Genomic DNA, 26,591 nt, shown 5'->3' with positions numbered 1-26,591 from the left:
GTGCACGCTGGCAGAGTTGGACTTATTTTCTGCCCCGATGCTATCGATCGAAGATAAAATTTACACCGAGATCCAGCCTTTATCAGCAATCACTGATGGAGAGCCGATCGAGTTTTTCATTCCGGGAGATGGAGAAAAGTATCTGGATCTCAACGATACGCTGTTGCATCTCAGAGTGAAAATTACTAACGAGGATGGAACAAACCTGCCAGATGATGCACCTGTAGGGCTCATCAACTACCCGTTAAACACCATCTTCAGTCAGTGTGACGTCACTCTCGGAGATCGAATTATTTCACAATCCAGCGCTACACATCCATATAGAGCCATGATTGAGACATTGTTAAACTTTTCTGAGGATTCTTTAAAAACCCAGTTTAGCTCTGGTCTTTTTTATAAAGACACTGCAGGTGCTGCTCTGAACTCTATTGTTACAACTAACGGCCCTAACCAAGGTCTTAACAGCAGAGCAGGCTTTACGGCAAATTCCAGGGAGGTATATCTCCTAGGCCCCCTGCATGCAGACATATTTTTCTGCGAGAGACTTCTTTTAAACTCTGTTCACCTTAAAATTAAACTTACAAGAGCCAACGATGCCTTTTGTCTCATGGCAGCAAGAGACTCCACTTACAAACTCAGGATATTAGGAGCATCTCTTTTTATCAAAAAAGTTACTGTCTCTCCAGCTGTACGACTGGGGCACGCTTCAGCTTTAATGAAAGCAAATGCTCTGTATCCACTTTCACGTGTGAACGTAAAAACATATTCCATCCCTGAAAATTCAAGGGTATGCAACCAAGAGAATCTTTTCTTAGGCGTCTTTCCCAAGTATGTGGTGATTGCGTTACTGGATCATGATGCTTTTACAGGAACACGCAATCTCAATCCGTTTGACTTTAATCATTTTGATATGGAATATTTAGCTTTGTGTAAGGATGGCAGACAAATTCCTGCTAAAGCCTTCCAGCCCAATTTTAACCAAGGTCATTCAGTGAGAGAGTATTACAACTTGTTTACGGCTACAGGACGACATCTAAAAGATCTTCCACTGAGTATAACACGTCAGGAATTTAATCAAGGATACTCTCTATTCACATTTAATCTTAACCCGGGCAAGGACACAGATGCTCTATCTCCAGTTTCCAGTGGGAATTTAAGATTGGAAATGCGCTTCAGAAACCCGTTGCCTCATACCACCACGCTGATCATCTACGCTTGTTATGACTCTATTTTAGAGATTGATTCAAAGATTATTATTAATCTAATCAGGCATGAATAATCATGAAATTGAGAGCCTGATGCGTCACATGCTGGGAGATTTGTTTTGCGGTGTGTGGCCGTGCGACCAGCTCCCGCTGCTAGCTGACAAATTCCCAGGGCCGGCCTACTTTATTGTGAACACACATCCTTCACACATGCCGGGGGAACACTGGCTAGCTCTGACATTGGATGAGAATGGTCAATCCAGCTTTTTTGACTCTTATGGATTCTCTCCGGATTTCGAGTTCTACCCGTCAAGCATCGTAACATTTTTAGAAGACAGATCCTCAAAAATATTGTATCATAATAATCAGCTTCAAAACACTCTGTCCACTGTGTGCGGTCACCATTGCATTTTTTATCTATGTCATAGAGCGTGCGGATTATCAATGCAGCAAGTGTTGTCGAAATACACCGGAGATGTGATTAAGAATGATTTAATGGTATCTAACTTTGTGAAAAAATATCAGAAATGTGTCGTTAATCAAAGTTGTACATTTTATACTCACGGAACATGCTCTTTGGAGATGTTTATAAATTGTTATGGAATTTAAATTGTCTTATTTTTTTTTTCATTGTTTGTTTTTTGTTTTTTTTCTTCTTATGATTTAATATCTGTGTAATGATATCATATGTTAGTGTGTGAAGTAGAGAACGAAGTTAGACTTGAAAAATATAATCAATAAATATTTTATTGAATAAAAGAAATAGGCTACATGTTTCATTTTCTTATAACGGTTTATGGTGAAAATGTAAAAGCCTGAATAAAGTCGGGAGAGCAGTGTACGAGAATATCTTTACGTTTCTGTGGACAGGCCTGGTACAAAGCTCTGAATAATGGTAAATTCCTTTTTATACGCGCTGACATGATGACTTACTTTGTTCTGGGTACGTACACAGCAGGCCACTGCTGAGGAAGTATCCCCGTTCTCAGTCTGAAATGTTCTGGGCAGGTAGGCGTAAAATCGATGATTAAATATCCATGAGCTTCTCTCGTTGTGTCTTCAAAACTCTCCAAGAAGAGACCCTTTTGAGATGGATACATTTGGCGGGCCAGTATATTCAGCTGGAGTTTATCTCTCGGGTTCTTAAACAACACCATATAATTACAGTTCAAACTAATAGTGCGACTGAACTTTCCCTGATGAAAAACATTCTGAGTCAACATCATAACACATATTACGATGGTGACGAAACTGGGTAAAGACCTTCATCACGTTTTCATCATCTGAGGCTTGAGCAATAACATCGTCTAGAATAATCAGATGATTCTGATCAGGAGGAAACAGGTTTTCATCTTCAAAAGAATGAGGCAATCCTTCCACAAAGGTAATATTTTTATTCATCTTCTGCAATTCAGCATACATGGGTTGAAAAGATGTGTAAATCCATACAATATTTTCTGGAACAATATCCATGACATGATTACAGTTTTGTAAAATACTTTTTACAAAGAAAGTTTTCCCGCAGCCGCTGGGTCCAACTATCATACATGAGAAAGGGGCTCTAAATCTAGGATCAAAATCAATCTCCTGTAAATCCATGTGACTTTTTATTTTATTTCTTCTTCAACTCTAATAACCGAAAGGCAGAGTTGTCCCGTCAGAAAAAAGATGTCTCTTATCATACACCAGTCGAAACTTTTTAAGAAATGTTGCGTTTGTCAAACGGAATCTCTTTTTATCCCTCCTGATCGTGTGCTGAGGGATTTCAATGACACCCTCACTTGACCCCTGTAAGTAGCCCTCGACCAGCCCTTTGATGCTGTCAAAATTGACCCTCTCGCTGCATTCATGCGTCTGAGTGATGCCTTTAGCACGTATCATTACATTTTTACGGTTTTTGGTCTGGTATGCATAACTCTTGGGTCCTGTCGATGCAAACTCCTGAAATGCTGTCACCATCTAACTCGTCAGTAAGATCACCCAGATAATTCCCCAATTCCAGAGGAGTTTCACCACTTTTTGTCACATAAATCAAACTGTCCGTGTCAATATAAATCAATCTGTCCTGTAACTTCTCCATGCTGCTGAGAAGTTTTAAATGTGCATAAGCGGTGGTGAATGCTGCTATAAACACATTATTTGTCTTACTTGGTGGATATATGACACGTTTGCTGTAGTTCCACTGCACTACACACATTTCAGGTTTGAAAAAATGAAAATAGTTAACCCTGTATTTACTCGAGAACATGAAGCTGAAAAAGTCTTCAGGGTTAGTGATGACTGTGGTCTGAGACAGATCACTTCTTTGTGCAAATTTCCCCCAAAAACTGTTTAAACACAATTTTGCAACCTGCCTTTTGGCAGGATTCATCTCGATTTTCTCAGGGTCTAATTGGATGCCCTGATGCAGTTTGTAGTCGCGTATATACTTTGACTTACTCTCCTGATCCACTGCTTCAGACGGATAGCCTGAAGCCTCCTGCTTACCCTTTAAAAAGCAATGAATGTAACTTTTAAAAATTGTATCACTTCTCTTTTCAAAATGCCACACCTCTGTGATTTTAGCAAGACAATAACTACACTCCAACGCTTTACAGAGTTCTACACTCGCCCAAACTCCCGTCAGAGCTCTGTCCTCATCATTATGCATGCAGGGACCTGACTGGTTATTTAATTCAGCGCATGAGCGGCAGAGAGTGAACACAAGTTTACCTTGGGATGTTCTGTAAGGTAAAACAGGGAACAACAGGTTACGTGGTGGGTAGACCACAGCTTTGATTATACCGAAGTAGCTGCTGGGGTCATCAAAATCTTTGTAAATGATGGTGGGTTGTCCGAGGGGAAAAACGCAGTTGGCGTTTACATAAGGGTACAGAGATGTGTAATCCACATAGTGTACAGTTTCATCCGGTTCCGCTGTGTACCTCAACTTCATAGGACAGGTGCGTCCACCATACAGCGCATCCCGGGGGGATAGCGGTTCGGGTGCATTAAGTTTCTCAAGAAAGCTGATCACCCCTGGGTCTGATTTTTTCATTTCAATCCACTCATGCTCCCATATGACTTCGAGACGAAGGCCGTACACAGTTTGGAGCACCTTGCTTCTCTCAACAGTGGCTGCGTAAAACTGTTCAAATGCGACCCCTCTCAACGGACACTTGTCATGAGGCATGTAACACTTTTTACAGCCGTGGAAAAAACAGCCGTAAAATTCAAACGCAACTTTGACACCGTTAATCTCTGCATACCCATCCACTGAATATGGCCCGATTTTCTTTTCACCCCTATTTAATGCATGCTCGATAAATATGGCTCTGCTGTCTGCAATCCAGCCGAGCCATTGAATGGACGCGCTGGAGAACGTTTTACTGCTACGTCTGTAGTCCAGAGGTGATGGAATGGCTAAGGTTTGAGGAGGAAGGAAATTGGTTACAAAAACCTTCATGCAGGCTGATGCTATTGTGATACTTTTAAACGGATCCACACTTGTCTCCTTAAAGAACTCGTCTCTGAATTTTAAGCATCCTTGAAAAAGAATTTCAACGTCATTTTTACAATAACGAATAGCTTCTTTCTTAAAGTCAAAGACCTCTTTGCTCGCTTCTCTGTACCAGCTGCTAAACACCTGTTGTTCTTGAAGACTCATGCGTTCTACAGCGTAGCAGGATGGAGGAGGAAAAGGCCCCACATACTGGAGACGTTGTTCAGAGGAAAATAGGTGGGGAATAAAACCCTTGCTTTGATCGGTAAACCCTAACGCTTTCGGCATGGCGCTAAGCTTTATGCACATAAATGACAAGCTGTCAATGTATTTTAACCTGTAATCAGGGTCGGTTAAACAGAGAAGTTTACTCCCTACCATGACGATATGAGGTTTAATGCCTAACTGCAGCATTGCATTGAGGATCAGGTAACCATCGTACCCCCGCGCATTGTGCGCTATTAAGGTGAAGCCTCTGTACTTCGGCCTCCTGAAATGCAGGAGAAATTTTTGGGTGCAATTCAGTACATAAGCGTACCATTCATCACCTTTCAACGTTTTAGCACAGACCAGAAAGGGGGTATGCATGCCGCTCTCATTGACGAAGCATTCGAAATCATAAAAAATCAGTTTATCATCAAGCTGATTAATTGCACTGCAAGGCTGAATGTAACACTTATGATCATCGCATGTAATGTCTAGGCTGGGGGGTACATTTTCACCGCAAATACTGCATTTTACATTACACACGTGTGGTTTATTCGGTTTACTGATTGGAATAACGTATATCCGTTTGCATACTTTACACAGTTTTACCAACTCACAGTCACTCATAGGCCTTTCAGCACTATTTCTGATGCGCGGTTCCCTGTGTCTGCTGAAACATGAAGAATTACGACAGATTCTTTGACAGCCTGCACAGCTTACAGGATTGCTAATCTCTTGCATACATTTATATGTTCGACACACTGGACAATAACCTTCACAATGGTGTGTATTTGCATTATCATAGCTGGCGTAACAGTAATTACAAATATATCTGCACCCCATAAAACCTTTGAGATTTTTTATCCCATAGTAATGACCTTGAAATAACAGTAAAAACAGAGGGTTTGAACGATCAGGGAAACTGGTCTCAAATTTACACAGAGCAGTAGAGCCCGTGGTTCTGTGAAACACTACAATTTTTCTCTTCAGAATGGTTTCAAATTTACCAATATCACTAAAAGTAACTGCTGTTTGCTCGTCGAGGCCTGCCTGATGCTGCCATCTCCTCCCCAGTTCTACAGCACGGTGATCCGTGAGCTCAGGATCAGAGACGTGTGCGAGGCTGATTGCAAAACATAACTGATTACCGGTATTGTTTATAATATACAAATGACGCATTTTCTTATTAAACAGTTCACAGTCTAATGTTCCTGCAGCTTTACGCTTAGAACCTCCTGCTGGGTCATTAACAACCTGAAGAACAAATTCCATGTTATTATCTACAGGTATATTTGCATTCGATTGTACTAAATCGTCGAGGAAGTTTTCGAAAGCAGGCAGGATCATATTTCCATCATCTGTAACAGTAAATGTGATGTGACGATTGAGATTTTCACCCACTAATTCCAGCTGCACAACGTCGTTACATCTGGTTAACGATCTCGCAGCGTCGGCTAATTCAATGATAATACGCATGATGTCTGTATAGAATGCGGCTAAATCTGGAACGTTACTTGGACAGGGCGGCGGTATGGTAAAAGGTCTCCTTATTTCATGGTTATTAAAATGTTCACGTTCAACCAGGGCTGGAGGGTTTCGTCCTATTTGATCAGAACTAACTGCTACGTCCGTATTGAAATGACCCCCGTGCTGATCTGCGGCGTGTGACGTAGAAGGATTCTGATGACTGTCAGGTGAATCATTTTCCTCAATGCTGCTGTGTGGAGATGGTGCTCTATTTAAATCTTCAAGAGCCTGATTGATTACATTTAAAACGTCACCGTGCCGATCTGCGGCGTGTGACGTAGAAGGATTCTGATGAGTGTCAGGTGGATCATTTTGCTCAATGCTGAGTGGAGACGATGCTCTATTTAAATCTTCAAGAGCCTGATTGATTACGTTTAAAACGTCACCGTGCTAATGTTCATTTATTACATTTTCACTGTTAGCAGGAGATGCATTTAAAACGATGTTATCTGCTACTTCTGCATTAACGGGAATTTCGTTAAGTTCATTAACTAAATTTCTTATTTCATCCAGGGCAAGTCTGATTCGGTTATCCATTTCTATGAACATAAGAAAAAAAAATAAAAAATAAAACTAACCTACAGAAAACGAAAAAACAAAAACAAATCACAGTGATCAGTTCAGTTTAAAATCACCTTGATGTCACCAAAATGCTTTTTTAACAGAATCTGACATTCTGCCAGAAGCGTTAACGATGAGGCCTTATTACGAAGATCCCGTGAGGCTGTAGAGACTGTCTTCCTGCGCTGTCCGTTTCTGTGGCCAATCTGTCCTACCATCAACGTTACCTCTGTAAGGAGAATGAACAAAAAAATAAATAAATAAATAAAAATATGTATATATATATATATATATATATATATATATATATTGAAATAATCACATTAAAGCTGAAAAAAACAAAACAAAAAAAAACAAACAAAGGAATTCAAATTAATTCAGTATGTATGTATGAATTAAAACGTACCGTTCATTAATCCACTCACTAGCGTTGCTCTGCTTTGTAGCGCAGAGAGTCGCTGTCTTTTGGCCGGGGTTAAATATTCTGTAAAAACAGAAGACAATAAAAGTTATCTTACGCTGCGCAGCACAGCGTTCATAAATTAAACGAAAAATAGTTTTTAAAATACACAAGTTTTTTTTTTTTATCTTACTCCGATTCTTTGCGGTAAAACCTCCAGATTTCACTTCTTGTTGAACTGAAACGGTGCCTCTCTGCTGAAAGCTGTCTTGATCTTTGAAAAGCGACCTTCTGGTGGGCGGATTCAATGTGGCATCTTTGGATGTATCTGTAAACAGGTTTATATGACATTTTATTGAACTATGCTTAAAATACATATATATATATATATATTGTTTTTATTTAATTTTTATTTTTTTTCTACCCTGCTGCTGCTGCTGCTGCTGCTCGACAGCTGTGTCTGCCACAGAGCTCTCAGTCGAATTTGTAAACAGTTTTATCTGAGGTTTAAAATACATTCACTCTCAAAGAAAAATAGTTAGTTCTTAGGACTTACTTTCTGGAGGTGCCGGTAACTTATCCGGTGTGTCTTCAGGGGAAATGATGATAATTGACGGAGGAGTATTCAAAGAATCAGTTTTAATTTCTGTGTTAGAAGAAAGTTCAGATGTTGTTGGGGTTTTTTCTTGTTTGGAAATAATTCGCCTTCTCAATTTTGACTGTCGATTCCAGCCGCTGAACCCTCCAACTTGATCATTCGGGTTTACCTCTCTCATCAAATCTATAAATTTAAACATTGTCAAGGGTTAACTATAATATATAAATGTATATATATATATTTTATTGCATTTAACATTTACTTACCATAATCTGATTGTGTCAAGATGAAATCATCAAGGTCATCAGCGGTGGGTTCTATGACAAAGAAACAAATATATATATATATATATATATATATATATATATATAAACAATATATATAAACAAAATTAGAGAACATTCACATGCATTTAACGATTTCTTAAAGATGAATACTTACTTACTTACTTACGTTTAAAGATGTCATTGTGCTTTTGTGAATTATCAGAAGTAGATTCCACAATTTCAGGGTTTCCTGAAATATTTACCGACATTTTTTCTTGTCAGTACTGGTATTTTCAATGTAACAAGTGTTATGGTTCAAAGACATTCAGCATTTGAAGACCCTGACACTGAGGTTAGCCAATGAAACAGCCCCCGAACAACATTTTACACACAGTATTTATACCAGAACATGACAGTGTTATCTCAACTGCAAAGACTATGATTTTAAGACCAAAACCCTTTCTTGAGTTCAAAGGTGATATGGTTATCTAAGGAACAGACCTAACTGCCCTTCCTGACATCGCCCCTAACAGTTGGATATGGTATAACTGTAACCCCCCCACCCCCTGAATAACCTTTTACTCTAAGATGAAAAAGTAAATGTTTTAGAAAAGCTACAGGTAACTAAAATTATCATTCCTTTTTCCTAAAATGGAGTCTCTCATGATTCAATAACAAACACATCATTGCTAGAGTCAATTTGTAACTTGGAAACAGTATACTGAAGTTCTTTTTTTTTTTTCTGTTAATCTCATATTTGTCTTACCTCTTTCAGCTGCTTTTCCAGTATGTTGACACAGAAGCTGAAGGTTTTTTCTCGTTTCATCGATGTAGTGAAGCACAATCTTTTAATTTACTTTTTAGGTCTTTTCTATTTTGAACTGATTTAGACTGGCTCATATATTCAACAAAATAGGTCCTGCTGTAAAAGCAAAATTAACTTACAATTTCTGTCAGGTTACACAGTTCATTTTATTAGGATTTCATGTGATAGGTCAACATTAAGTTGATTATACCTTTAAAATATAAAAGGATGCATGTCTTTTTTTTTTTGTTTAACGATGCTTACAAACACACCCCCTCTATTTTTAATTGGTGCTGATGCCAAACAGTTTCCGATAATACCATATTTGTCTTGTTCTATTTATAACAAACACACCCGTGTTTTAATTGACTCATTTAAGGTATCGCCCCTAATGACGACAACCAATCAGCATCCACGGTTACGCCCCCTTGGACACACCACCTGCTTGACCACGTGACCTCCTGCCCACATGGCACCCACATGGCGCCCACATGGCGCCAACCGGAAGTCCCGCCCTCACCGGAAGTCCCGCCCACCTGTCAAAAAGTTTGATGAAAGGGTGTACTTAAATTCTCTTCCATCCATCTATTCTGACCTCTGCTGAAACATCTGTCATAGATTATTATTGAACTATTATTAAAATCAACTATTAAAAGCACCTGGAAATTTGAATGTGAAATAGTAAGGAAATTAGATATGAAAAATGGGCAGGAACCCTGACCCCGGGCAGGCTGATTGTAAAACATTCGATGAATAAATGGTACCTCATTCCCACTGTTAAGTATGGTGGGGGATCTGTAATGGAAGCTTTACATCTTTATTGTTTATTTCATTGGCTTGCTGACAGCAAACTAACGATGGGTCACCATTGGGTCTTTCAGCAAGCAGACAGACACAGAAACAGTTTACCAGAGAGAACCCAGGACTGAGTATACCAAGACTGTGCAACGATAAATGCTTGAACATCCCTCTCTCTGTTGGCTCCATCTTTGTGAAATATAAATAAGGAGTAGGCTAAGTTCTGTACTGTTGGCAAATGGGTGTTGTACAAAGTATCTAACAATAACTATGCTACCAGTTGTTTTGTTAAAAACAAAAATATTTGCGGTGCAGCTCACGGTGTAGAGGTGGAGTGAGAGCACCATGTGTGGAAGCTGTGAGTCCTCAAAGGAGCCGTCCAGGGTTCGATTCCAAATCCTGGGACTTTTGCCGCCTGTCTCTTCCCTTTCTCTCCCTGCCCGTTTCCTGTTCGTATTGCTGTCAAGTGAGGGCCACTAGTGCCACAAAAAGGTAAAAAAAACAACAACAAAAAAACAACGATTTTTGTAAATGTGGGACTTTTTCCCACCATAGCTATAAATAAACTAAAATACATTTTGAATTAAAAACGTTAGGAGATTATGGCAGCCTACTGCAATAAAATATTTAACTAAAACATTCATTTTAACTCTTTTTTGCACATATTTACCAGGGGTGGCAGTAAACGTGGCTAAAAATGTATATCTGACAAGCCTCACGGTCGGGCTGTGAATTCCCTTTAGGTTCACTTTAAGTGTTTTCAGTTTGCCCAGTCTTCATACTGAGCTAAACTAATCAGCTTATGGCTTCAGCTTTACGATTGCTCTTTAGATGGGAAAGTGCTGTCCAATCTGCTTATCTGACTCCTGATGAGCAAATAATTATTTTTACAGATTAAGAAGTCTTTGCCAGACTGCGTTAAAATTAAAGCTTCTCAAACTAACATTGTCCAAAAGTCACAATTCTCTCTTGTGTGTTTGTATTGGCAGGTAACACGTCTGTTTGACAACGGCGGCACTGTGTTCTTTGCTATCTTCATGGCTATTTGGGGTAGGTGTGTTGTTCTACACCAGCTTCTGGAATTCAGCTCTATTTATGCAGCACTCGGTATTTTAACTTTCCGCTAAAACACATTAAGTTTTTCAGCTGGGAATTTTAGCAAAGCAAATACTCTTTGGTGGAAATACAGAATACAGATCTTCCCTCTGTAATGTGTTTGTAGGGGGATAAATCATGGTCAGCTCTCCCTGACCGACTCTCTGTGCTGTCCTGATGTAATTAGTCATATAATTAGCCATATCCTCAGAGGGAGGTTATAAGTTGCCTCGGCAGGGTTGCAAAACTGCATGGTGATGCTGCAACTGCTTTCCCACAGCTGTATTGTCTTTATAACAGTGTATGAGCATCGGTGTGCAGAATCTCATCTTTCTACCAACATTGTAAATAATCACCTGTGCCTGAGGGAAGAACCTGGCACACTTTGTTCTGCTTTTGGACTAAATGGAAGAGGGGAAGGTTCATCTCTAAATCCTACTCAAACCCTGTTTGCCCTGTGGAACAAAGTAGCTGGGCTGAATAAATGTACTTCAGTTCTACTATGTGCATTTGTGAGATCAACATGAAAAATTTGGTTAGCCTACGGGACTGAGTGCACGCTTCTAAAATAAGGCTGCTTCTGTTTCTCTATAAACAAAACTAGGTCAAGCTATATTAAACTTCACCATCTTCAGTCTAACAGCAAAGGTTTCCTGACTAAGGATTTATATTCTGCAGCTTTTTTAAGGCCACGTGTCAGTTTGTTTCATGATATGCTCTAAATGACTGAATTCATACATAACATTTTTTTGGTTTTGTGATATTTCTCATCACTGAGCAGCATTTGCTTCTCTTTGTTGATCTTTTAGTCTAAATATAGATACAAAATAGGAAAAACATATTTTATTTAATATATTGTATTTTTCTTTCTTTCACCGACTTCTTATGTGAACATATGCAGTACCTATGTGTGACAGAAAACTAACACTGCACATTGCACCATGTTTCACCATTCCAGTAGTGAAACATGGTGTTGCCAGCATCATGCTGTGGGGATGCTTTTCTTCAGGAGGGAGAGGAATCCTGGTCGGGATTGGTGGGAAGATAGATGGAACCAATTACGGGCCAATCCTGAGAGAAATCCTGTTAGAGGCTGTTAAAGACTCCAACCATACAGCCAGAGTAACACTGGGTGGTTCAAATGCCTTTCCTACTGCAAAATTTAAATGCTTAATTTTTGGTCCAATACAACTGAATCGAATGACTGAATTACATTCTCAGCATGCAGCCAACTTTTGCAGAGTGTGGCTATTGACCTAATTTTTGGGTCCAGGTCTGTTGAAGCTGACACACAACTAAATGTTCCAGAACACCAACCACTGAAGACTGAGGTTTTACATTTCTTACAGACCTGATAACTTGAAAGTTGGGCTAGCAGATGCATCCAATCTGAGCCCTTTTTTTCAGTCTGTTACAAACCAGCAGTCAAAGAGCATTGTTTCTTTTTTTGCAGCTCTAGTCAAAGCAGACATCAACACCAAGGAAAACAAAGCTTCCAGTCTGAAGGCTTTACTTTTAAAGCTTAACACTAGAAAATGACTGAATTGAAGCATTTATACTGCTGCCATTTTTCGTAACTTCCACACAGCAGCAATGCAGTGTTAGACTGATGGCTGTAATCTGTTTCCATAATGGGTCTTACACATCTCAGCAGCCTGTGTTTCACTCAACATGATGTGCCTCTGCATTGTATCCTCAGTGAATTCCCATATGTACACACTACTGCTGTCTGCTTCATATCAGAGTAGATCAATAGCATGATACATTCCCGGTTGCTTCTGCAGCAACCGTGTTCCTGGAGTTTTGGAAAAGGAGGAGGGCAGAACTGACGTACGACTGGGATCTCATCGACTGGGAAGAGGAGGAGGTACCTCAGAAATGGATCTATTATTATTATAATTACCTCAAAGTTTTCATTTACTCCAAGGTTTTGATTCAACTTGAGTTCATTATGTGATGCTTAATTAGGAGGAGCTGAGGCCTCAGTTTGAGGCCAAATACTCCAGAGTGGAGAGAGTTAACCCCATTTCTGGAAAGCCGGAGCCCTTCCAGCCCTTCTCAGACAAACTCAGTCGACTCATGGTGTCTGTGTCTGGAATATTCTTCATGGTAAGCCCTTTGATCTCCATGTAATCAGCCTGTTTGGGATCTGGGTTCACCTTTTATGAGACATGAGCTGAAGTGAAATATCTCCCCCTGCTGGATAAAGAATATGATTGAAGTAAAAGGGCATCAGGAATAATAATTATAATAATAATAAGAATAATGTTATTTTTATCTTATTTTTTTCCTCTTTTGTACTATTATTTAAATAATAATATTTTTTCTCAGTTTGTTGCCCAGTTGTTCATTGTCTCTTCAGTGTTAGCTAAAGTTCTGTCGTATCTACATCATATCTGCTCAGATTTCCCTCGTTCTGACGGCGGTGTTTGCTGTCGTGGTTTTCCGTCTCATTGCAATGGAGAAGTTTGCCTCCTTCAACTGGGACTTTATCCAGAAGAACTGGCAGTTTGCCACGTCTGGCACTGGCGTCTGCATCAACTTTATGATAATCATGTCTCTCAATGTGGTGGGTGTCTGGACAAGCGCCGTCTGTTTTTACATTCTGTCCAACAAAATGTTTTGTGATTGCTTGCAGGAATTTTCTTGTGCAAGAATATTGTTCAGCCTTCAGCCTTGTTCCTCATGAGATTTCTTTGTTTTGGCAGGTTTATGAAAAGGTGGCCTACCTGTTGACTAATCTAGGTTAGTTTTCTACTAATGTTTATTAGCTATGCTTTTCATAGATGGCTGCAGAGTTTATTCCCCTTCCATCCTTTTTCACCTCTTGACCCTTGTTCCTCTTGTCTAGAGCACCCGCGCACAGAGTCTGAATGGGAGAACAGTTTTGCTCTGAAGATGTTCCTCTTCCAGTTTGTGAATTTGAACAGCTCCACATTTTACATCGCCTTCTTTCTTGGAAGGTAACTGCTGTGAACTTTGGACACTTTGAACACGTCCTGATATTTTGAGACTGGTTGTATAGTTCAGACATCATGCTTCACCTCACCCTAAGCTCCAACCAGTCTGAAAAAGTGAACAAACTGCTGTTCTTCTGACATAATTATCACCCTGAAGCATTATTTTATTTCCCCTATGAGTTTATTAGCATTTCACTGATTGAATTCAACAGCCTAATTATGCTCTCCTCAATTTGCTCAGGTTTGCTGGCAGGCCTGGTAACTACAATAAGCTCTTTAATCGATGGAGGCTGGAGGAGGTGAGTGCAACTGTGAATATTTCAAAAAGGTCTGAGTTGATTATCACTCTCTCCGAGAGGATATATTTAGAGCTCCAAGTGATTCATCTTTCTAATGATCCACCCACTTGTTTCTGTGGGAAACCATTCATCCTGCCCCACAATTCCTCTGATTTTCAACTCTGCTGATCAGAAAGATCAACGGGAGCGAGCGACTCTGAAGATTCGTTCATAACCTTGAATTACCAGGCGTGAAAATATGGATGTCGCAGCTATTTATCATTGAAATGTTGTTTCTTTCTCAGTGTCACCCCAGCGGCTGTTTGATTGATCTGTGTCTGCAAATGGGAGTCATCATGTTCTTCAAACAAATCTGGAACAACTTCATGGAGCTTGGATATCCGTATGTAATACGTCATTACCACTGCACACTTTCTTTGCAATTAAAATACAATGATGCTCAATGATTTCAGCAGACTGCTCCCTTTGTTTATTAACTCTTATTAGTTTATGTATTTTTACTCTTTAATGTCAAAAAAAGGAAACATCAAATCTGTCCTTTAAAGCCTGCATGGCACTGTCAGAAACAATTGCTTTGAGATGACACACTGCTTCCTGTATCCTCAGCTTGCTGCAGAACTGGTGGTCTCGCAGGAAGATGAAGAAAGGAGGCAGTGGAGGCCAAAATGTGGAGAACAAAACCCAGCTGCCACAGTGGGACAAAGACTGGAATCTGCAGCCAATGAATGCACACGGACTGGTGGATGAATATCTGGAAATGGGTAAAATGTTGCAGTCTTGCACTCTGTGAAGGGAAACATCCATGCATCTTTAAGTTTGTAGACATTTGTAATTCCATTTGTAAAAAGAGAAAAAAATAATTGTTGATTCGTTTGAATCAGAATAATAGATTTTTTTGTGTCAGATTTATGTTCCTTGATCTTTGTTTTGCCACATGACATCTTGAGTTAGAAATTTTAGTCAAATGTATTTAATGTTTCTGACTGAATACCTACAGATAAATGCACAATTGTTCAGCAATCCAATTGCCACAAAAGTGGCAATTTCTCTGCTTTGTTTGGTCTCTAGTACGCTTAAAATCACAACTCTAAACTCGAGCTGTAATTGTGATACTCACTGTGATCTAAAGTGGGTCACATGCCTCTATTTCTATCTTTCTTGCAAACCAAATAAATTCAAAAATTTGTTCAAAAATCACAAACTCTGCTTTAAAGAATCCTCCATTACTTGACAAGGCAGAGCATTATAGATTTTTGAATGAAGCCGTTTCAAGTATCCCTAAAAGCAATCGAGCAGACCGCTATACCTTGCAAAACATACAGATATTAAAGTATAACTTCTGCAGAAGCATTTTAAGGTTAATGTTTTGTGCTCAAAATATCCAAGATGCTATGAAAACTAAAAAGCTAAAAATCTAGAATTCTTTGCTAATATTAATGTATAAATGTCTCTTTTCTTTTGCAGTCCTCCAGTTTGGCTTTACCACCATTTTTGTAGCAGCTTTTCCTCTGGCTCCCCTTCTTGCTCTGCTTAACAACATAATCGAGATTCGTCTGGATGCCTACAAGTTCGTCACTCAGTGGAGGAGGCCCATGCCAGCACGAGCAACAGATATAGGTTGTTGTCTCGCTCTGTGTTACTTTCAGACACTACGCTTTTTTGGGATTAGAGACACTACCCCTTTACTCATCTCCAATTTTCTACATCCTTTATTGCTGCCCTCAATTCCTGTCCTCTTGTTTAAGTTTAGCAAATAAACAATCTAGGGTAACATTTTGCCATAATGTGCAGGAAACAATTCTCACCACTCTTAAAACCTCCACAGTGTCACAGTACAACCACATACATGTTTTTATTGTGATTTTATGTCTAGCACAAAGGAGCACATTATTGTAGTTTAGCTGGAACATGATATGTAGTTATATGAAAATGTTAAAAAGGCCTTGAGCCCTCTTTGATACTCCTAATAAGTCTGATACCCCTTAATAAAACCAAGTTCAGCTGAATACACTGATGAGGTCCTAAGAAGTACCATTTAAAGTTTCCCCCAAGCCACATATTAAACACTGCAAACATTTATTAAGTATTGGCCTACCCTGCAAACTAATATTGCACATAATCCCATGTTGAAACACGGAGGCGGCAGCATCATGCTGTGCAATGAGGTTTTTTTTTCTTTTAGTTGTTGATTATTTAGCTGGGACAGGAGAGCCGGTACAAGTTAATAGGTAAATGAATAAAACTAAACCCAGGAAAGTCCCGAAATAAAACATGTAGAAGCTGCAAAAGGCATAAAGCCAGAAGTACAATACATTCCTGTGGTAGAATGGGCCCATCAAAAGCCAAACAAAAAATGTTATTGAAAATCTGCACTAAGGCTCGAAATTTGATTTTTACACTTTCTTTCCATTCTTTCTCTGGGCTTTCAGAGCTGGCAGCAACATACCCTGAAAGACTTGCAGCTTTAATTGCCATAAAATGTGGTTCTGCAAAGTATTACCTCAGGGAGGCTGAAAACAAATGGCACAGTATATGTTTCAGATTTTAATTGGTAACAAGTCTTGAACTACATTAAAGATTGTGTTTGTAGTGTGACAAAATGTGAAAAAAATAAAAGGGAATAAATACGTTTGCAAAGCACTGTACCTGCTTCCCTGACTTCCAGGTAGATTCAATAGTTAAGTCATTCATTGAGCTTTGAAACTCGTGGACATTTCTGGGTCATAGACAAGAGGACCACAGAGGCTTACGTTACCGGAAACAGTCCATCCTATGGAGAAGGGCACATCTCTACATCCTTTCCCTCTGTGCAGCCATATGCTGCACCTTCCGCCCCCTCAGCTCACTCCCCATAAGCATACAAACACCACCCTTCCTGTGCTCCACTGAGCCATTCAGGTGGCAGGTTCCCCTGCTAATAAAAATCAGAGTGCACCCTGAAACCTTTAGAAATTTAGTTTTTTATGTTTAACATACAAAACTGATAGTTTACACCGGAATTTAACACAGACAGGCACAGTTCCTCTATTCAGTGTTTTCTGTAAATATTAGGTAACACAGCTTTTTGTGCACAGAAAGAATGAAGTGGGTGCTTACAGCACAGTTGGAGACCACATTAACTGAAAAAGAGACAAAGCAGCACAGTGAAAGATCAGCCTGGTCATGTTTATGTTTTTGTACCCCCTAGCAAAAACTAATTACTGCTGCACTAATAAAAACATAACAGACAGTTGGGAAAACATGATTTGCTCTCCCCCATTAATTCTTGTGTTTTATATTAACCTTGGCTGCCTCTCTTTACGGCAAAATAAAGTCTTGAAAGATGTTTATTTTCCACAGGTATCTGGCATGGGATCCTGGAAGGTATCGGTGTTCTGGCAGTCATCACCAATGCCTTCGTCATCGCTATAACCTCAGACTACATCCCCCGCTTTGTTTACGCCTTCAAATACGGCCCCTGTGTGGACAAGGGGCCACACCATACAGATGAGTAAGCGTTAAACAACAGTGTTTACAGCTTAAATATATCTGGAGGTGCAGAAGGTGTTATGGTATGATAGTTTCTCTTTTCTCCAATCCTCTCAGGTGCCTGCAAGGCTACATGAACAGTAGCCTGTCTGTGTTTGACATGTGGGAGCTGAAGAACAGCAGCCAGTTCAGATACTGCAGATACCGAGATTACAGAGCGCCGCCCTGGAGCTTAGCGCCCTACGAGTTCACCCTACAGTTCTGGCATGTGTTGGCAGCCAGACTGGCATTCATCATCGTCTTTGAGGTCTGTCGCTGCGCTCTTGTATGTATGTGTCTGTATTAGCCAGGCAAACACCTAAAGCTAGATCCCTTCACAGTGTGGGACTTTAATATTTTTAGCAGCTTTAGGTGTTTTTTATGTGCTGTTATTAAAATAGATACACTAGACACCTGCTTTCAGGGACCTTTTATAGTTTAATTAAATGATGCTCTTGAAGAAGGCATGTCATATACAGGTCCTTCTCAAAATATTAGCATATTGTGATAAAGTTCATTATTTTCCATAATGTCATGATGAAAATTTAACATTGATATATTTTAGATTCATTGCACACTAACTGAAATATTTCAGGTCTTTTATTGTCTTAATACAGATGATTTTGGCATACAGCTCATGAAAACCCAAAATTCCTATCTCACAAAATTAGCATATCATTAAAAGGGTCTCTAAACGAGCTATGAACCTAATCATCTGAATCAACGAGTTAACGCTAAACACCTGCAAAAGATTCCTGAGGCCTTTAAATCTCCCAGCCTGGTTCATCACTCAAAACCCCAATCATGGGTAAGACTGCCGACCTGACTGCTGTCCAGAAGGCCACTATTGACACCCTCAAGCAAGAGGGTAAGACACAGAAAGAAATTTCTGAACGAATAGGCTGTTCCCAGAGTGCTGTATCAAGGCACCTCAATGGGAAGTCTGTGGGAAGGAAAAAGTGTGACAGAAAACGCTGCACAACGAGAAGAGGTGACCGGACCCTGAGGAAGATTGTGGAAGTAGTAGTAGTAGTAGTTTTTCTTTTTTCTTTTTTCCAAATTACAAAATCGGAAAGGGTGCCTTGCATTTGTATTAAGCCCCTCCTGACTCAGTAGTTTGCAGAACCACCGTTCTTTACAATTACAGCGCTGTTTAAGTGTTTTGAGGTATGTCTCTACCAGCTTTGCACATCTAGAGACTCAAAATACTCCCATAATTATTTGCAAAGCTGCTGACGCTCAGTCAGATTGGATGGAAAGCATCTGTGACCATTGGTTTTCAAGTTTTACCACAAATCATCATTGGACTTAGATTTGGACTTTGACTGGGCCATTCTAACACAATTATATGATTTGACTTAAACACTCTGAATGTTTAAGAACCCTGTCCTGCTTGAAAGTGAACTTCTTCCCCAACCCCTAACGGGTTTGCTCACTTGATCCCTCTTCCAATCAACTCTGACTGGTTTCCTTGTCCCTGTTAAAAAAAAAGCATCCCCACAGCATGATGCAGCCGCCATTATGTTTTATCGTGGGTTTTGTGTATTTAGGGTGATGTGCAGTTTTACATTTCCCCACACATTGAAGCCAAACAGTTAAATTTAAAAAATCATTTTCTTTCATCTATGCAATTGTGCATTACTTTGTGTTGATTGGTGACATAAACCACCATAAAATAAATTCAAATTTGATGTTTAATTGGACAAAATAAAAATAAATACTCAGGGGTGTGATTACTTTTGCCAGGCACTGCATAGTTGTACCTTAAAATATGCAGCAAAAACTTGCAGATGCACTTTGTAATTTCTCTCTGTACTAACCAGTTTTGATGCCTTTTTCAGCACCTGGTGTTCGGCATAAAGTCCTTCATAGCGTACCTCATTCCTGACATCCCAAAGGATCTGTGTGATCGCATGAGGAGGGAGAAGTACCTGATGCAGGAGATGATGTATGAGGCAGAACTGGAGCATCTCCAGAAAGAGCGAAAGAAAAACGGAAGGCGTTATCACCACGAGTGGCCTTAGCCTTAGCTCCACCCACATGTCCACAATCAGCTCAGTCCACCCATCACTCAGCCCTCAACTCACAGACACCCCCCCCCAGCTTATTTATGTATTTCAGCTTTGAGAGTCTAGCTTTGCGCTGCTGATAGATTCTTTACACCAAAGACGTCCTGCTGAGATCCTCTCCCTGAACTGTTTATAGAGAGCTTCAACTCCTCTAATCCTCGTTGTGTCTTCACCCTCAATTCTTCACCCAGCTCCATCCAGCCAGTTGCCCTTGGATCTGTGCCCTGTCATGGCTTCAGTGGGAAAACCTTTGCAATTGAAATGTTTACTATGCAGATCAAGGGCTGCAGATCACCCTTGCTTACTCTCAGCCCTGAGCCCTGCAGCCTCTCTCTGTGTGGCAGCTAGCACATTGCTTCGACTCTGCATGGCAGCGTGTTTCCTTCTCTATATCGTCGCCTTCAGCAGAGATACCTGTGTGTGGCACTTAATATTTACATGTCGCTGAGTGATTCTGGTAATGTGGCTACCAAATAAAACTTCTACAAATAAACATTCTCTTGCAAAGTAACTGTATATTGCCGTTAAAGCATGTTCACTGACATTCTCAGATATTCCATGAAATGCAAAGAAAAAAAAATCTGAATTCAGATCACTTGTTGTGAAGGGTGTTGACATCCGTTCTGTGCATTTGACGAAGAAACCTATAAAGTGCATGGTGACACTGTTTTGTATCTTTTGATAGACAAACTCCTTGTCCTGATGCCTGGTTTATGTAAGTGTGAGTTGTGTGTTTATCTCTGTGCATCTGCTGAGCTTGACCGTCTTGAGTTGAGGAAATGAAAATTTTGTGAAATTTGATTGTGCCTACGGTGTAACAGCGTCATTGAACTCCACAGCTGGGTCACAAACATTACGTGTTGCCGCTGTCGTCCAGCATGTGCTTTTTTTAAATCAGAAAATGTTTCGTTTTTACTGTAAGATCCCTGAACTCCTCTGTAACGGTTTGGTTTAGATGTGAGTTACACCACAGTACCTTGTTGGGTCTCAGCATTGCGGCAACAATATCTATGTCGTAACTTGACTCCCGTCATAAATAATGCGTGTGTTTGCATTGCAGAATCCAGAAATCTGTTCTTCCGCTTGTCTCCCTGCAGTCTGTTTCTCATTTGCCACTGGAAGCCATGAAGTGTGGTCGAAACTCGGATATCTTGGAAATACCTGTGGCTTGGATGTTCAGTTTGCAGACAACGTCCATATACTGTTCCTCGCTTACAGAGCATTAAATGTACACTTCTGTTCCAGAAAGCATCCAGTTGACCACAGCTTTAGCTGCTTGCTCAGATGGGAACTGGAAAAGTTAAACTTGTTCGACGTGGCGTTTAGATGTTTTTAGCTGAGATGTCGTGGATTTTAACTGCATGTTTTTTTTTCTAGTGAGAAGTAAAAACTGATTTTTGCTTGCTAGAGTTGGTCAGGGTCAGAATCATTCCTCAGTCAGACAGTCAGGCAAAAATTAAGAGTTTATGGGGCCTTGCAAAGATATATTTACACCACCTTAATGTTACAGCCTCAACTTTAAGTGTATTTTATTGGGATTTACATGATGAACAAACATAAAGTCATGCATAAGTAAGTTTTAATAAAAAATCTCAAAAGTATGGCATCCTTTTGTAGTCATCTCCCTATACTTTCTATCCCAGGATACAATTCCAACAAATTGCCTTTAGAAGTCATCTATTTAGAAAAAAATTGTTCAAAGACAGTCTTAAGAATTCATGTTTGCTTTTTGCCAAATGTCATGTAGAAGATGCAGAAAACATTTGGTTGAGGGTGATCTGATTTCATGATATGATCGAACTTTTTGCTCTTCATGCAAAATGTGATTTGTACCAGAACCTTGAAAACATAATCTCCATTTTTTTATCAGCAGGGACAAGAAAGCTGGTCAGAGTTGATGTAAAGATGAATGGAGCTATACACAGATAATTTATGGAAGAAAACCTGTTAGAGGCTCCTATAGAGTTGAGGCTGGGGAGGAGGTTCATCTTCCAGCAGGACAACAACCAAAAACCTGCAGCCAGAGCTAGAATGGAATGGGAAGAAATTTCTTTGGGAAGATGTTCAAACTGGATAGAGACATACCACCAAAGACTAGCAGCTGTTATTGGATTCTACAAAGTATTGACTTGGGAGCGGCTAATATATAAATGCTCGCATTTCAGATTTTTATTTGTAATTATATTCCTTCCACTTTGTGCTAATTTGTGTTGGTCTGACAAATCAATTCCCAATAAAATACAGTAAACTTAAGGTTGTTAAAATACAAAATGTGAAAAAAGGGGTAAAGGGTATGACTACTTTAGCAAGGCACTGTATTAATGTGAGGGTTGAGCAGCTCCGACTGATCTTAACCAGTGTTATAAACTGTAAGCAGGAGTTTAACACCTGAAGGTAAGGATTGTCATTACCCTGTGTGCATTGTACTGCATTTTACAAGATTTATTTGATTGTTCTTGTATGTCTTTTTTTATTGATCTATTTTTACAATTTTTCTTTTGCACTATCAACCCAAGTTTCCATTTTCTCACACTCAAGACAGACAATGTAACGTCCACATTTCTCAGGTGTCCACTGAATGTTTGCAGATGATCAGATTTTTATCATTTTTTATAAGATACTTTTTTTCCTTGTTTTTCTTTTAGAAATATATTGTTGCGCTGCAGTGCTCTTTGCATGACTTAAATGCACACTAACAGTAGAAAGCTGGTTAATTTTTTTATTTCAACTCAGTTTTTTTCACAGCTGTCGTTAGCTTTGTGGAGTAGCTCAGATATGTCCTCTTTCTTTGGAGATCCTGAGGTTGTTGGTTGAAACCTTTTGATACTTTAAGGTCATGTTTAGTCCAATGTTTCGCTGTTTTATCAACATCAACTAGTTTTTAAATAGTATCTTCCCTGCTATGTGAACACTAAAAATCTATGCATGTTGTTATCCTTGAGTGCTACTTTTCTTTTAGGCAGAAGCAGACGCAAATGCACTGGTACATTCGTACTGTAGAGTATGCATGTCTTTAACAGCTGTTTTTAGCAGAGCCAATGTCTGTAGAGTTATTAAACATATCACCTCTATTTTTTCAGTGTTGTTCATTTTTGGAGTTGCGTCAAGATTTTATATTGAAGGAATATTTTCTAAGTCATAGCTTTGGACTCCGCACTGTTTAACGTCATTCGTCCGGGAAATTCAAGGAGATTCAGATGTGAATTGTCAAAGTTTCTCTGCTTGGACGCCCATTCGGGAATTATAAAGATGTTAACCCACGAACAGCTCAAGTACTTAACTTAAAGGCAAACAAGGGGGATGTTAGGAATTAATAACATGACCTTGGATGACCCTGTAACTAATCATCTTTAAATGGATCTTCATCAGTTCACCTTCTCACCCTTATAAATGCTGCACAGCTGTGGAAAGGCGCTTCTCCAGCCTTCTTCCTTCGGCAATAGCACAACATGGGTGTTGTATAATAAGTAATAATGGCATGACCTTGCACATGTCTGAAAACATAGCAGTCTAGAGGGGGATTAAGCTTCATGTGGTGTGGTATGCCTCCTAATAAGATTATGCTTGAGCAATGATGTAGTCGATGTGGAAGCACAGTGGCGTCAGCTCATAGATTTAACTATAGTAGGATGATATGACTGTATCGATAGCATTGTTTACTTCATTCCTGTTTACATGTACAAACATTGAAATGTATTAAAATTGTGTAAAATACTTTGGATATCACCCTTTTCTGTAATAAATCATGGATTGTAACTTTTAAATTAAATCTGAGCTCTTTGTTTGTTTTTCTGTTTGAAAATGCATAAAGTGAAAGAAATGGATGTGAGTGTTTATTATCTTAAACAGTGTTCAGGCTGAACTAAATCTGCTTATGGAGCAAACCGAAGCCCACCAGAGTTCAGACGCTGTTTTTTTTTTCTGCCCTCACTATTATCAGACACCACAAAACCTCCAGGCCAAAGACTGTTCAAATAACATACAGTTAAAGAAGATCGTGCTTCTATAACAAACTATCTCTCTCTGTGTTATCCTACCACATTATTAGGGCTTATGCTGCTGCTGCTTGGCCCCGGGTGATAACTGCTTTTCCGTCTTGCACAAGCCTTGATTTTGTTTTACAGTGACATCTAAATACAGCAGAAGAAACATCAGAACTCTGATGACAGATGGTTCATACTTTAATTATTTCCTCCATCATGTCGCCCACTCCGTGATATTTCCTTTCACCTTCGCTGACTAACAGACTTTACGTAATGAGCCGAGATGGTCTCACATTCTCAGGGATGGGTCCTACAGAATAAAACACAGAGGCTGCCTCTTTATTATACAATATTTTTGCTTCATATAAATCCATGTTGTCACTGAAGGCCTGCAGTGCCTTGCAAAAGTATTCACTCCCTGAGGCATTTTTAATGTTTTGTTGTTTCATAACCTGGAATTAAAATGGATTGTTTGAGTATTTGCACCACTTCATTTACAGAACATGCCCACAACTTTAAAAATGCATTATTTTACCTCTGCATGACTGTACCTTATAGAGCCACCTTTCGCGGCTGTTACAGCTGCTAGTTGCTTGTGAACAGCGATTCACTCATTTTGAATGTGAAGCTTGCAACAGGTTCCAAAAAAGCTGGGACAGGGGCATGTTAACCGCCTTTTCCTTTTCACAGCACTTTTTATTTATGTCCCATAAAACAGTTATTGATTTGATGATCTAAAATTATTTGTGCAAAAACAGAAGAAATTTGCATTGGATTATTTATTTGATTTATTTATCCAGTTTTTTATAAACTAAACAAAATTGCGTTGAAGTACATGTTGTTGGTTGATGTGTTTATAGATTGAAAATGATAGAACATTTTGGTGCATTTAATGAGTTGGTAAAAAAAAATTAATTCTGACCTTTTTGTGAGATTAAGGGAATGTTGGCCATTTCCTGTCTATGACTGGTTGATTGGTCCATCTCTAACCATTATGGCTTCACTTATACAGCATGGGGCTCACAATGTTGATTTATAACCATTAATAAAATGGGAGGAAATCCTTGTGGTGAAAAGTGTATTTTTCTAACTTCTGCACCTGAAATGGAAAATAAGCCATGGTTGTTCATAAAATGTGTACTCTGTCTGTGTATTGACCCATAGTGGCTGTTTTACCGGGCCCCAAAGTGAAAACATTTAGGTCAATCTAATCCTAAAACAACAGAAGCTATTGCTAACAATTTTTAACTCAGCCGTTTTCCATATCAAACCGAATTCCACCCACAGCCTCGTGTTCCTGTGATTTTAACCAGGTTCCTGCTCACACAGACTGAAGACGTTTGTTCCTCTCCTCCACAAACACCTCGGTGTGACTGGTGTCACGAAGCAGAACAGATTTTCTGTGAAGATAATTTGTGGGGCCTCTGGTGCTGTTGTCGTAAACCCAGCTCCAATGGCTGCCAGAGGACAGTGGAGTCAAAGCACTAATGTCAACAAATAACAGGCTGCTGCTAGTTCAATACAGCAGGATTTATTTTGACATTACAAAATAGAGATAGCTTTCCTGAAAAGAAATGTATTTTGTCATGTTTTGTTGTATTTTCTAATATGTTCTAAATGGTTTTGCTATATCTGTTCACTTCTATATGCTTCTATTTGTTAGGTGTTTTTTTCATGCTTTTCTTTGCATTTAGCTTTCTGGTTTATTATTGCATTCTTTTTATTTGGAGTTATTTCTGTTAGTATTCTTTGTTGTATTATTCATTATATTATGTTTTATTCCAGTTATGTTTCTATTTTTACACGCTCACACTGCCATTGTTACTAACGTCATACTGTTCACCTGCTTCATGTCAATCAGCCTCCCTGTTTTCACCTAGACTATGCACTTTATGTACAGTACTGTGCTATTCTGTTTACTCCTCACAGACACATATTGTTTGTTCATGCCAAGCCTATTCATGTCAATGTCTGCTTTTTGACTCATGCCAAGTTTCAGGTTTTGGCCATTTTGTTTTTAAAATCTTTTCTACTCACTGTGCTGCTTCTGCCTGCCTGTATTCTGGGGTTCACTCCAAGAACCACTCCTTGACAACAGAATAAAATTCTCTTCTGATTTCTGATTCTGATTTCATTTGTTACCGTGTAACACTTGCTAGTTTATTAATCAGTCCACCAATGGTTGAAATTGGCCAAATTTCCTGGTTTTAGCTGAAAATCATCAGTTCAAATACTAAAAACAATTTTTTCTTGTTAAAATTCTTCAAAACCAAGAACTGCCACTTTTATCTCAGTCTGCAAGCACATCAACACCTTGTTTGTTGATATTGTTTCTTTTGAGTTACAAATAAAATCAGAAAATAGTTAGGGAAACATACTGTACTGTGTTTTTGGGATAAATACTCTTGAAAGCTTTAATTTTCTGATGATTTCAAGATTTCACAATTACAAACTTTCTCAAGGAACCTGTAGCACCTTGTTTTTCAACTTTTATTCTCAACATTTTTAATTGTAATGAACATTTTGTAATTAAAAATTACAAGGATGCATTTGTATGTGTTATAGTCTTAAGAAATAAAATATAAGTCAACAAAATAAAAAACAGAAATTGGTATTGGACGTTGAAACCTGAAATATATATACTGTTGAATTACCATCACGTTTTCTATATTAATGATTGACAAAGGCTGGTTCAATATCACTTTTCATGAAGATTTTTATGTCATGAGATTTAGCAGCTGAGTTGCAATCAATTCAGTTTCAATTTCATTTTTGCTGAGCTGCTTTGTGTTTTTTAACAATCATCCTCCTTTCCATGTCACTTTCTGTG

The 26,591-nt window shown here is 39.1% G+C and overlaps 1 protein-coding gene across 3 annotated transcripts in view; it reads left to right on the top strand.

Annotated features, from left to right (window-relative positions):
• ano3 (anoctamin 3) overlaps nt 1-23,602 on the top strand; it is a 65,005-nt gene extending 41,403 nt beyond the window's left edge. For all 3 annotated transcript variants that reach the window (XM_047387146.1, XM_047387139.1, XM_047387130.1), the window contains exons 13-25: nt 10,838-10,898; nt 12,728-12,810; nt 12,912-13,052; nt 13,348-13,512; nt 13,652-13,688; nt 13,795-13,906; nt 14,145-14,202; nt 14,487-14,584; nt 14,809-14,963; nt 15,667-15,819; nt 17,542-17,692; nt 17,788-17,977; nt 19,551-23,602. In XM_047387146.1, the coding sequence (XP_047243102.1) occupies nt 10,838-10,898; nt 12,728-12,810; nt 12,912-13,052; nt 13,348-13,512; nt 13,652-13,688; nt 13,795-13,906; nt 14,145-14,202; nt 14,487-14,584; nt 14,809-14,963; nt 15,667-15,819; nt 17,542-17,692; nt 17,788-17,977; nt 19,551-19,733 (1,587 nt within the window). In that variant the 3' untranslated portion in view covers nt 19,734-23,602. The remainder of the gene's footprint in view (nt 1-10,837; nt 10,899-12,727; nt 12,811-12,911; nt 13,053-13,347; nt 13,513-13,651; nt 13,689-13,794; nt 13,907-14,144; nt 14,203-14,486; nt 14,585-14,808; nt 14,964-15,666; nt 15,820-17,541; nt 17,693-17,787; nt 17,978-19,550) is intronic.
• Nucleotides 23,603-26,591: the final 2,989 nt, after the last annotated feature.

Source organism: Girardinichthys multiradiatus, chromosome 2, assembly GCF_021462225.1.
Source record: "Girardinichthys multiradiatus isolate DD_20200921_A chromosome 2, DD_fGirMul_XY1, whole genome shotgun sequence".
NCBI lineage: Eukaryota > Metazoa > Chordata > Actinopteri > Cyprinodontiformes > Goodeidae > Girardinichthys > Girardinichthys multiradiatus.
This window is presented reverse-complemented; position numbering and strand designations above follow the sequence as displayed.